At 44.7% G+C, this 13,376-nt stretch overlaps 1 protein-coding gene across 1 annotated transcript in view; it reads left to right on the top strand.

Moving 5' to 3' along the window:
• Positions 1–13,376, top strand: part of PEBP4 (phosphatidylethanolamine binding protein 4) — a 270,124-nt gene that overhangs the window by 227,014 nt on the left and 29,734 nt on the right. Inside the window, exons 5-6 of the mRNA XM_033172042.1 lie at positions 27–72; positions 6,309–6,425. Of these exons, the coding sequence (XP_033027933.1) occupies positions 27–72; positions 6,309–6,425 (163 nt within the window). The remainder of the gene's footprint in view (positions 1–26; positions 73–6,308; positions 6,426–13,376) is intronic.

Below are 13,376 nucleotides of genomic sequence, written 5' to 3'. Positions count from 1 at the left end.
CTGCAAAATTATTCCTCTCATTTCAGGGTGCTGACCTGAAGAAAGGGAATCCAAAGGGCCATGTATTAACAGGTAAGCAGAAACTGGACACATCCTACCAATAGGTCTTGGCACTGAATGGAAAGATGGATTCCATTTTTGTGTAGGAGTTATGGATTCCCATTCATGTATGTGATCTTGGTTGCTTCTAAGTCAAATAAGGCCACAGCCCTTCTCAGTACAGGAAAATGAATCCCTAGGGCTTTGGATATTGTGACACAGCCACTAGGTCTCTAATCCGTTAAGAAGCAGTCGGATGGTTTAAAAAATGTATTTCTTTAGAGCTCTCGCTGACTAGAAAGAAGATAGCTCCCTGAAAGCAGATTAATAAATCCAAGGAACATAAGGATCCTTATTCATGAATGAAAAGAATCCAATGGAAACCCACAGAAGCAAGCATTTCACTACCTTGTCTTTTGTTCAGAATCCTTTAAAAAAATGGTATTCCCAACAACACAAGAGACAAGACCCACAGCACCTCTCTGGATTCCACTTCTTTCCCTAGTCTAGTTAATGATCTTAGACTTGGCACCCATCATTTATTTGTTCAATCTGCAGCATAAGACACACTTTTAAAATAATATTTTATTGAAATAGTTTGTTGCACTTTGGCCAATCGGGTATAAGCATACATACACTTATACTAATACACAGTGGTACCTCGGTTTAAGAACAGTCAGATTTAAGAATGATTCAGTTTACAAACTCTGCAAAACCAGAAATAGTGTCCCGGCTTGAAAATTTTACCTCAGTCTAAGAATGGAATCTGAATGGGGGAAGGGCACCGGCAGCAGGAGGCCTCATTCGGGAAAGCGCGCCTCAGTTTAAGAACAGTTTTGGTTTAAGAATGGACTTCTAGAACGGATTAAGTTCGTAAACCGAGTTACCATTGTACCAATATCATAAAGCAAAAGTAAGTATCAAAGTAAGCACATACAGAATACATTGAAACAAAATAAAAAAAAACATTTCTTCCAGTAGCACCTTAGAGACTAACTAAGTTTGTTCTTGGTATGAGCTTTTGTATGCATGCACACTTCTTCAGATACCGAAAGCTCATACAAATAACAAACTTAGTTGGTCTCTAAGGTGCTACTGGAATTTTGTTTCGACTATGGCTGACCAACACGGCTACCTACCTGTAAACAGAATATATTATCATGGTAAACAGTTTCTCTCTTTATAATAACAATGTAAGACTCCCACAGCACAACCCCTATTGGAGGTTTTGTAGTGACACATTGCAATCCTAGATTTGCATGAAGACAGGCTGCACAATAGCAGCAGCCATGGCATGGAAACGAAAAGTGTGGAACACTGAAAGGGAAACAGTGGTGGTTTAAAACAGGGGTCGGCAACCTAAGGCCCATGGGCCACAAGCAGCCCACGGGGATCGTTTAACCGGCCCATGAGTCGGCCCCGAACCAAGCTGTCTGCTCAACGAGTCCCCGCACACTGCACTAAACCGACACGGCACAGGGACTTGCTTCTGTGGTGCCGGAAATCGTGTCTGCGCATGCGCAGGTGTCAAAAATCATGTCTGCACAGATGCAGATGCCAGAAACCGCGACCCACAGAGGGATCTCCGCTGGAGTGAACCTGCCCAGGCAAGGTAAACCTTGCTGACCCCTGGTTTAAAACAAAGGCAGAAGTTTGAATAGAGCAAGGACAGAAGGAACCGAGAGGCAAATGGTGGTTTAAAACAACAGAGATTTGAGTAAAGTGATATGGAAAATTACAGGTGGATACAAATGACTTTCTCCAAGATGGGAACCACATTGCCCCAGAATTTAAACATTTTCCTGAAACATTTTATTATGGAAGACTATCACCATCATTCACCGCTCTATGTGCACATACACACCCTGTGAGTCCTTCCTCTGCATCTGTGAGGACCGAATGGAGTCTGAGATTAATGTGGCTCCCCCTCTAGAAATGTCACATACCTACCATAGACACAACTCTTCACCCAGGGTATTTTGTATTCCTCCTAAAAGTGATTGTTCTCTTTGCCTTTAAATCCTTCCTCTAACCTCCTATTCCATATGGTCTGAGGCTTATCCCCTTAATCCTTATTTCCAGCTGCAACTAATGTGCTTTAAGTATATACAACAGCATTTATATCTGCATACCTTCCTAGTCTTGTTTCTCTCTTTGCTGCTTTTCCCAGTGTGTGTGCATATCTATATATATCTTAGACTATATGGTCCTTTTGAATCTATTTTACTTGTGTAACTCTGTAAGATGGCACACATACTGATGGTGCTCTATACAGTAATTCATTGATCATTTATCTTTACCTGTTGATCCCACCCCATTCAAGCACCAAAGAAACAGAAGTGCCAGATCCAGTATTAACAACGTTACCTCCTCCCAGTGCAGCAGGGCCACCACTAATGCTTAGACACTTTCCTTAAAACAACAACAACACTGCAGCACACATCTTCTCCAAATGCTTTTTAAAAAAAATAATAAAATAAAACTGTCAATTGAACTTCTCTACTTTTGACTGCAAGAGAAATTGACAAAAAAAGACACCAAGCTGAAGGCTCCATTTCTATCATGGTACAGTGACTCAATATGTGATTGAGGAGGATCATTAGAAAAGGGGATGAGGTTGGGATGTGCTGTGCATCATGATGCAGACATGCCCTCAGGCTGCAATTCTCCTGCACACATTTACCTGGAAGTTAGTCACATTGAACTCAATGAAACTTACCGTACTTCAGAGTAGACATGTATAGGTTTGCAGAATTTTCCCTGCCCTACCCATTGCAGTCTCAGGGCACGAGATCTCAGCTGAACAGCAAAACTAAGGGATCATTGTACACTCAGGCAGCAGCAGGGGCGTAGCAAGGGGGGTGGGGTGGGGGTGGGGTGGGGGTGGGGTGGGGGTGGGCCACCCCGTGTTCCATAATGGAGGTGGTGACAAATTATCAAGGAACAATTTTTTTTGGGGGGGGGGAATGGGGAAATTTTTTTTAATGCCTGCTCCGAAGGTCTTATCTTACTATACTAGGAATTATATAGCTATATATGAAATTTCATGCATATCGGTTAATATCTTGACCCTCCTCCACCAAAATAGCTGTTCACTTGGCTGTTTTCCTATGTCATGAAGGCTGAAATTTCAGTTCAGAGAACACTTACTGTTCCCAACCCTAACCCTGTGGAAAGCCATCTAATTAGACTTTAATTTGATTTTGAGATGTTTTTAGGAGGTAATTTAATTATTTTTTGATTTTATACCAATGTTACGTATCTGATGTTAGCCACCCTGAGCCCGACTTCAGCCGGGGAGGGTGGGATATAAATAAAAGTTTTTTATTATTATTACTTGTTATTATTCCTTTGTAAGAAAATATGAAATAATGTAAAACCATTTTTGCCGGGGGGGGGATCAATGCGGGGGTTGACGAGAAATTTTCTGCACCGGGTACCACCTGACCTTCCCATGCCTGGGGGGGGGGGTTTTGACAAAAAAAAATTTGCCCCCAGGTACGAATTGACCTTGCTACGCCCCTGGACAGCAGATAATGACCTCTTCTCTATCTAGTACAACAAAAGAGGTGGTAAAAGTAGTGTGGATAAACCTTTCCATCACAGATGTATCTTGGGCTGGTAGTCCTGCCCACCCATTTCATCTTCTCAGAGATGGTTTTTGTAAATTCAAATACTCTTTAGTGAGAAACCATGGGTAACATATCTGCTCATATTATTCACTCTATGCCATTAGTGACAGCCTGTACACTCTCAGCTCTAATCCCTGTTAATAGCAGCAGCAAATCATGCAGAACATTTGAAAAATGTGAACCGCCATTTATTTCAGCATTTTTATATGCAATGCTAACAATGGTTTTCACTTAATACAAGTGAAAACCTTACATTAGATAGAATGTTGATTACCTAGATTTTTCCTTCATAGACTACCCTGCATCACATGGTACAAATAGCTTGACCTTGCAGCACCTTCCACCAGCTGGAGGATTTTCAGGATTGGGCCCTAGCAAGAGTCTTGTTGCCCAAAGAAAACAAAATGGAGAAAGAGCATCAGCTGTGAATTAAATATGTTTTCAATAAATGTGTTCAACCATCTGAGATGCTGTTCAAGGAAGATTCCCACCCCCCCACCCCACCCCACAAAAAAAATTTATTATACGCTCTGGAGGAATTTTAGCCTCTCTGGTCCCTTCACATCACATCTTCTTTTCCTGAATCCAATCTGAAATGCCCTTCTAGCTAAGATTGGGGTTTCAGACAGGTAGCATCTGCATACATAATAGCTCTGCTTGGTATTAGGCTCTTTTTCATGACACATGGGGAGTGGGGAGCTGTCAACTCACTAGGGAGGCACTGAAGGTTGACAGCAAGTAATATCATGGCTCCATTGAAATCTGAGCTCTCCAGGAATCAAGTGTAGCTTCCACCTGCTGATATAATACAACCCATGCACTAGGCAAACTCGGTCCTCCAGGTGTTTTGAGACTAGAATTCCCATCATCTCTGACCACTGGTCCTGTTAGCTAGGGATCATGGGAATTGTAGGCCAAAAACACCTGGAGGGCCGAGTTTGCCTATGCCTGCACTAGACTCAGACGTATGGAAGCCAAACAGTCTTTCTGCCCTCCTAAGACCACCAAGAAGCCCTGTTCTGATTGTTCTCCCAGGTGGGCACTTAAACTGGACCTCTGAAGCTGATTGTAGGGTATTAGCAGGTTGGTATGAGCAGAGGTGATCCTTTAAATATCCTGTCCCAAACCATTTAAGGCTTTCAAGATCACCACCAATACTTTCAGTTGGGCCAGGAAACACACAAGCAACCAGTGCAACCGGTATAATATAGGTGTGTTATGTTCTGACTGCCTGGCACCAACCACTAATCAGGTGGTTGCAACCCAGTTTCCAAAACTATATTTAAAGGCAGACGCACACAGAGTGCACTCTTGCAGTCCAACATGGGGGGGGGGAGAATGCGACAGAAAGCGCCTAAACAAAAACCTGAGGGAGAAATAGGTTGCTTAGGGGAGGGGCTGCAGAATGTTGAACGACGTGATAGATTTTGTGCATGGAGTACTGAGAAGCAGACAGTGACTGGAATGAGTCTAAACGATCCCTTTAGGGAATGCTTTAAGGCTTGGATGTCATCCTTTGGGAGACAGGTTAAGGGAGGTAAAGAGAGGTGGGGTTTGGAGAGAGGAACTGATCTGAGCTCGAGTCGCTGGGAAAAGTAGGGAAGGTTAAAGGGAAGTTTTTCTAAGGGAAAAAAGGCAAGAGCACGCTTGTGAGCACATGGCAAGGAGCCAGGCACCAGAGGAGACAAAAGGGAAGCGGGAAGGGTGGGGAAGGTGCTCTGAGCACCCATACACACCAGGTGCTCTACAGGGAGATGGGAGGTTTACACCACAAACCCCATCTGCTCACTTAATCATAACTGCCCATTTAAAAACCATAACAGGGTTGTAATGATGGCTTAATAGGCCCTCTCTGAATAGGAATCAGAGCTTTAGCCGGGTAAAATAAAATAATCTAGTCCTAAAGTCTGATGCAACATTGCAACACAAACAAATTGATATGGAGCAATATAGAGTTAAAAATACAGACACATGCCTGGGAGGGACAAGGGAAGAAAGAAGGATGCACTCACACATCAATCTGGGTATAGGAATGTGGGAAGGCAGCAATTTCCACTCCAACCTGTATGCTTCACAATCAGTGGTGTCTCTGTTTAGCTGCAGTTCGGTTTCTTCACTCTACATTATTTGGCTCATTGTCCCCTATTTAACATGAGTTATATAACTTAAATAATTATTTAACACAAAACTTAGATTCATTTCAATGTAAAGGAAAGTCAAAACAATGTTTGAAAACTAATTAAGTACATACTGTATCTTTTGCAGACTTAAAGTACAGCAATGTGAGTGAATTTTGATCTTATTCACTTGACTAACTTCCATTTCTAACCACAGGGTAACACATGAAAAGCAGCATTTCCATTTCCTTTTACATTTTCAACAGAATTCTCCAATATCCCTAGCTGAATAACGGGTGAACTTGACCAAGAAATCAAGGGAAATTGCAGATGGGAGGAGACTGGGTATATAGCTCCTGGAATAAGTAAATAAAAAGGATGATTTAAAAGGGCAAGAAAGAAACTTTGGCTGATTCATGTTACAAAGAGGCCATATCTTGGTTTGTCAAGGGGTGGGTGTCTGTTGTTAAGAGAATAAATACTATGCATCCTTTGAACATCATTGTTTTATTCCTTATAGACTACCAAAGACCCAGACCACCACCTAACAGTGGTTACCACCGCTACCAGTTCCTCCTCTATGAACAGCCAGGTGACGAAACTATATACCTGAACCCAGAGAAAAGTGCATCTTTAGGTAAGGGATTATGTCACTTTATTCCAAAAGCAGAAAAAGCCCACACTTGTTCTTTTAGTACATTACAAAAATAATGCATCAGTGTATTAATTTTCTGCAGTTGGTATCTCTGTCTCTGTTTTCAGCATGATAAAATGTAATTGGGAATATGTGGAGGTACTTTGGAATGTAGAGGTAATCAAAAATACCCTAGCAGCGGGCATGGTTGTGTACTACGTAAAGGATACATTTCAGGACAGCATGGGAACCAGCTGCTCCTGTTGTTATCACCAATATTAATTCTTTGAATTGACTAGGTAGGAATGGCCATGAGATACTCATCTATCTACCTACCTATCTTTAATTTCTTTTATAAATAGCTTCCCATGAAACATCCCAAAGTGATTAGCAATAAAAACATCAATGATTCTCTCTGTGTGTGTGTGTGTGTGTGTGTGTAATTTCAAATCCGATACAGATATAGACTGCATTAAGAATCTGCACTTAAAAGGTTTGTTGAAAAAGGAAAGTTTTCAACAGGCATTGAAATGATAATTAAGACAGCACTTGTCTGCTATGTAATGGGATGAAGTTCTGAAGAGTAGGTGCTCTCACAGAAAAGTCCTCATTCCTATGTCATATGCAATGGCCATACCCTATAGGTAAAAAGTAAAGGACCCCTAGACGGTTAAGTCCAGTCAAAGGTGACTACAGTATGGGGTTGCGGCGCTCATCTCACTTTCAGGCTGAGGGAGCCAGCGTTTGTCCACAGACAGCTTTCCGGGTCATGTGGCCAGCATGACTAAGCTGCTTCTGGCGCAACGGAACACCGTTGGTGTTTCCTGCTTGGCAGGGGGTTGGACTGGATGGCCCTTGTGGTCTCTTCCAACTCTATGATTCTATGATTCTAAGCCAGAGCACATGGAAAAACATTGTTTACCTTCCTGCCACAGCAGTACCTATTTATCTACTTGCACTGGCATGCTTTCAAACTGATAGGCAGGCAGGAGCTGGGACAGAGCAACAGGAGCTTACGCCGTTGTGCGGATTTGAACCACCAACCTTCTGATTGGCAAGCCCATGAGGCTCAGTGGTTTAGACCACAGCACCACCCGCATCCGTTCCATAAAAGGACTGTCACATAGAAGAAGGCAAATCCCTCAATACCAGTTTCTGGGATTTGTGAGTGGAAGATGACTATTGCACTCAGGTCCTTACTGAGGGATTCCCATAGGCATATCATCAGCTACTGCCTTGGGTGGAGAGCGGGGAGACCAGATCAAATGGTCTTAAGTTACAGGAGGATAGATTTTGGTTGAATGTTAAGAGTAAGAGTACCTTGTGGCCAGTGTGGTGTAGTGGTTAAGAGCGGCAGACTCGTTATCTGGGGAACCGGGTTCGTGTCTCCACTCCTCCACATGCAGCTGCTGGGTGACCTTGGGCTAGTCACACTTCTCTGAAGTCTCTCAGCCCCACTCACCTCACAGAGTGTTTGTTGTGGGGGAGGAAGGGAAAGGAGAATGTTAGCCGCTTTGAGACTCCTTCGGGTAGTGAAAAGCGGGATATCAAATCCAAACTCTTCTTCTTCTTCTTCTTGTGAACGGAATTGCTTAGAGGAGTGACCTTGGGTTAATCTGTGTTGCCCAGTTTAGCTGCATCAAAGATAACACTGACATGGGGTAATAATAATAATAACAATAATAATTTATTATTATTTATACCCCGCCACCTTGAGCTCCTTGGAAAAAGTCTATATCTGTATCTACCTACCTACCTATTTATGTGTAATCATAAATGTCACAGACTGATCTCATTACCACAAGAACTGTTGCAACATTTTGACTATAGATCTATCCCAGTTAGAATTGGAAGTGGCCGAGGGGGGGGGGGGAACTGGCTACTTTTCAAAAATAATCATCATGATCATAATTATCTTGCTTTCAAGCCAGTTGATAAAACAGCACAGAGGAGGCAAGGCTGCCTTTTTTTCTCCTCCTCCAAAGCTGTTCTTAGGGTGAGAAAAATTTGGAAATAAATTGCAGAGAATGATGTACTTTTGAAATGAGCATGACTATGATCTCCAGTGGGGAGACATATGAACCTGGGAAAAGCAACAGGAAGCAACTGTAGTGTTGAAAGAGCAGGTCTTTCCTCAAGGGTAGAGCTGTAATACCAGGGGTAGGGGACCTTCTTTGCCACATTTCCTCTTGGCCTCTTGAAACAATGCTTATCGATAGCACCTCTGCTGAGCCAGGCACAACTTCATCACAGAAGGCCAAGACAAAAGTGCAAGTGGCTGGAGTGGATGTGGTCACTATTACAAATGGATGCATGCTAGAGGTGGGGAGAGATAGAGTTCAGATCACATTAAAAGGTGAACCTAACTAATTCACACTTTCTAAAACAGTATGCAAGCCAAATCACAGCTGTCTTCAAAATTTGCATTTCTCTGAATTTTGCATTGCAGTTTTCCAGCCCAGTGTTTTTCAACCACTGTTCCGCGGCACACTAGTGTGCCGCGAGATGTTGCCTGGTGTGCCATGGGAAAAATTGTGTTTATTTGATTCCTATTCAAGAGAATTACTTTATATATAGTCAATATAGGCACAGAGTTAAATTTTTTAACATTTTCTAATGGTGGTGTGCCTCGTGATTTTTTTCATAAAACAAGTGTGCCTTTGCCCAAAAAAGGTTGAAAAACACTGTTCCAGCCAAACAATGTGTACAAAAATGCATGTACTAGGGTAAAGCATGCATTAAATTGCATTCATTCATTCATTCATTTTATTTCTTACATTTATGTACCACCTTCCCCCCCAAAGAGCTCAAGGTGGTGCACTTGGTTTTCCCTCCCCATTTTACTCTCACAGCCACCCAGTGAGGTGGGTTGTTAGTGACATAGCATTCAAAAATTAGGGAAACTTCCATACAAAATTCTGTGCATTAGGAGAAATGCACAGAAACACCCATAAATTGTTGTGAGAGTTTTTTTTTTTTTAATGCAAACTGGTTGAAAATGTAGAGAACTGAACAAAAGTGGGAAAATGAGAAACAAAAATTGACAGCTCTGCCCATCCCTACACACAGCAAACACACCTATAACCTGCACGATCCTCTCTGCCACTGCTCAACTTTTTGCTGATCAGTGAGGGGGGAGACGAGAGCGATAATCAAAAGTGGGTGTTTGAACTCCCCTCCTGGATTCCTCTTTCCTCTCAGCTGACACAACTGAGCCAAGGACAAAGAAGGAGCTGCTCCTTTGAGAACCGCTGCTTCAAGGCATTCAGTACCCCTTGAGGCACTGGCTCCTCTCATCCTTTAGTCTTCCCAACAGGAAAAGTGAGGGAAGCCCCTGGGAACTGCTGCTTTAGGGTGGGAAGGTGAGGAGCGATGGAAGGCTTCGTGAACTTGCTGCTTCAAGTGATAGTTGAAGAGGGAGGAGGCAGAGCGTTGCTCTGTCCACTCTTCCCTTCAGGTACTGCTTGAAGTGGTGGTAGCTGAAAAAGGTGCTTTTGCAGGCCTATTTGACTTGCTGTCAAGAAGACTGGTGGGCCAGTGCAAGAGGCTTAGCAGGGCAGATCAAGCCATCAGTTCCCCCAACCCTCCTATAATGGAAGCAGAAGCATCCATTGTGAAACACTTTACCTGAGAAGCATGGGCATTGCGAGGGGGCGGTGGGGGCGGTACGCCCTGGGTTCCAGGGGAAGGGGGTGACACTTGGGCCAGCCCCACCCCGCCCCGCCAGCGGGCCCTGAGAAAGCCGTGGAGTGAAGCTGCTCCGCCCCGCGGCCCGTCCGGGGTCCGCCCATCGACGCCACTATGGGGCTACCCCGCGCGATCGGCGGCTTGTGGGGCTGCCCCATCCGTGCTGCTTTAAAGCAGCAGGGACGGGAAGCCCCAGGAGCCGGCGTTCACTCGGCGGGTCAGCGCTGGAGCAGTAGCGCCAGCAGGATGGACAGTCTGTCCTGATGCATGCGTCGTGATGTCACAACGCATGTGTCAGGATGCCCTGCCCCCAGGGGGGTGCTCCAGTGGCAACGCCGCCCCGGGCATCCAAGAGGCTCCCTGCGCCTCTGCTGAGAAGTACAGAATGTCTGCTGCGTTGTTGGTTTGGTTTGGGGGTTTTGTGCATTAATTATCCAGCCATTGGCAGGGTAAGTAATAGTAGCCAGGTTTAAGGTGTTACTATTCATATATAGTGACTGGATGAATCCCAAGCCGGAATTAAGATTGCCGGAAGAAATATTAACAACCTCAGATATGCTGATGACACAACCTTAATGGCAGAAAGTGAGGAGGAATTAAAGAACCTTTTAATGAGGGTGAAAGAGGAGAGCGCAAAATATGGTCTGAAGCTCAACATCAAAAAAACCAAGATAGATAGATAGATATTTATTATTACGGCCATTTTCCCATCGCGCACGATTTTTCAAACAACATATATATACTTAGCCTTTCTACTTAGAACTTTGAAAGGACTTTAAAGTAACAGACTAAGCAGTAAATTTACAACATAGAACATCACCCCCTATTCATAAAATTTTAAAAACGTCAATTACATCAATGGCCACTGGTCCCATCACCTCCTGGCAAATAGAATGGGAAGAAATGGAGGCAGTGAGAGATTTTACTTTCTTGGGCTCCATGATCACTGCAGATGGTGACAGCAGTCACAAAATTAAAAGACGCCTGCTTCTTGGGAGGAAAGCAATGACAAACCTAGACAGCATTTTAAAAAGCAGAGACATCACCTTGCAAACAAAAATCCGTATAGTTAAAGCTATGGTTTTCCCAGTAGTAATGTATGGTAGTGAGAGCTGGACCATAAAGAAGACTGATCGCCAAAGAATTGATGCTTTTGAATTATGGTGCTGGAGGAGACTCTTGAGAGTCCCATGGACTGCAAGAAGATCAAACTTATCCATCCTTAAAGAAATCAGCCCTGAGTGCTCACTGGAAGGACAGATCCTGAAGTTGAGGCTCCAGTACTTTGGCCACCTCATGAGAAGAGAAGACTCCCTGGAAGAGACCCTGATGTTGGGAAAGATGGAGGGCACAAGGAGAAAGATGGAGGGACGACAGAGGATGAGATGGTTGGACAGTGTTCTCGAAGCGACTGGCATGAGTTTGGCCAAACTGCGGGAGGCAGTGAAAGATAGGCGTGCCTGGCGTGCTCTGGTCCATGGGGTCACAAAGAGTCGGACATGACTGAACGACTGAACAACAACAACATTCATATATAAAGGCCTAGTCTGCTTGGGACCAGTTTACTTGAAGGGATGCTTTGCCCCATATATGCCTTCTTGTCCACTTTGAGGATGGGTCTTAGAGGCTGTGAAAGTGAGAACAAGTCATCGCTGGTACATCTAAGAGCTGCAGGAGTTTCATCAGTGACACCTCAGAGCTATTATGCATATCAAGCAATGAGATAAAATCATGAATAATTAGATTTGGCAATTGAGGTTGCACAAACAGTCTTGAAACAATGCTTATAAAATAACAGCTCTGCTGAGCGAGGCACGTCTTTGTCACACAGGGACAGCTAGTCTCCTAAAGCAAAACACTGCATTCAGAATTTTTGCACAAGCAGAATTTCAGGAGGGAGATTAAAGGAATGTGGATGCCTCGCCCATGGCGATGTTGCAGCACACGAGAATCCTCAGCCATACATGAAATCCGTTTGTGGAGCCAGAGAAACAGCAGGTGCAAACTGTAAGAGGCATTAGTCACCTCTACAAGAATCAAAGCCCTTGCAAGCTGCAAGAATAGCAACTTTCCAAACAAGGTTGCACTTCCCTCTCCACCTGTAAACCAAATGTTATTAGGTTACATCCTATTGTTTGCCTTAGCTAGACTGAAGAGTCCTGCAAGACAGTTCAGAGTTTTGGATATGATTGTTATTGCTCTTCAAGACCCCCAAGCCACCCCCAGGAGAATAAAGACACAATGACACAGAATTTGGGTTAATGTTAATGGGCAAAATTTAGGTCACAACTTTATTGGTTATAGAATGTGAGCGGCAGGGGCAGAGCAACGGGGGACGTTGGGGGCGGGCCGCCCCGGGTGCCACCCTGGAGGGGGGTGACACTCGGCACCACCCCATGACTCCCAAGCCGAGCCCCGCCGCACGGCACCCTGTCCGTGCGGCAGTAGCTCATAAGGTTGCCACTCGCGCCCAGCAGCCCGGATGGACTGTGCATGTGTGGAATGTCGCACATGGGCAGATGGACTGCACATGTGCAACATCCCACACATGCGGCATTTGTCCTGACGCGTGCGTCGTAATGTCATGACGCACGCATCAGGACAAATGGCACATGCGCGCTGCAGAGCAACGTCCCACCCCTGGGGGGTGCCTCCTCATTTGCCGCCCCAGGTAGCCAAGCGGCTCTGTTCTCCACTGGCTTAGGCATTGGCATCAACAGATTATACCTGACCCCTGCCCGCCTTACAGGGAGTCTGGTAAGGGTAAACCACCAGTAGGGGGAGCCCCGCAAATGTGGATCAACTTGAGCATCCTCTGGGTTCCCGCTGGGGTTGTGGCACGGCCCTAGCCCCTCCCCTCCCCTTTAATGGAATACCCTTGAGCACAGAGGGACAGGTGATGGCTGCACCTCACCTCCCCCCCACATCGCTATTCCAGTGCCTAACTGCCAACCTTACAAAGTTGTGACGATTGCTACGATGGTTTTCCCAGTAGTAATGTATGGAAGTGAGAGCTGGACCATAAAGAAGTCTGATTGCTGAAGAATTGATGCTTTTGAAGTATGGTGCTGGAAGAGACTCTTGAGAGTCCCATGGACTGCAAGAAGATCAAACCTATCCATTCTGAAGGAAATCAGCCATGAGTGCTCACTGGAAGGACAGATCCTGAAGCTGAGGCTCCAATACTTTGGCCACCTCATGAGAAGAGACTCCCTGGAAAATGCCCTCATGTTGGGAAAGATTGAGGGCACAAGGAGAAGGGGACGA

This window comes from Lacerta agilis, chromosome 15, assembly GCF_009819535.1.
Source record: "Lacerta agilis isolate rLacAgi1 chromosome 15, rLacAgi1.pri, whole genome shotgun sequence".
Lineage (NCBI taxonomy): Eukaryota > Metazoa > Chordata > Lepidosauria > Squamata > Lacertidae > Lacerta > Lacerta agilis.
The sequence above is the reverse complement of the archived record's forward strand: the minus strand, read 5'-3'. Positions and strand labels throughout refer to the sequence as shown.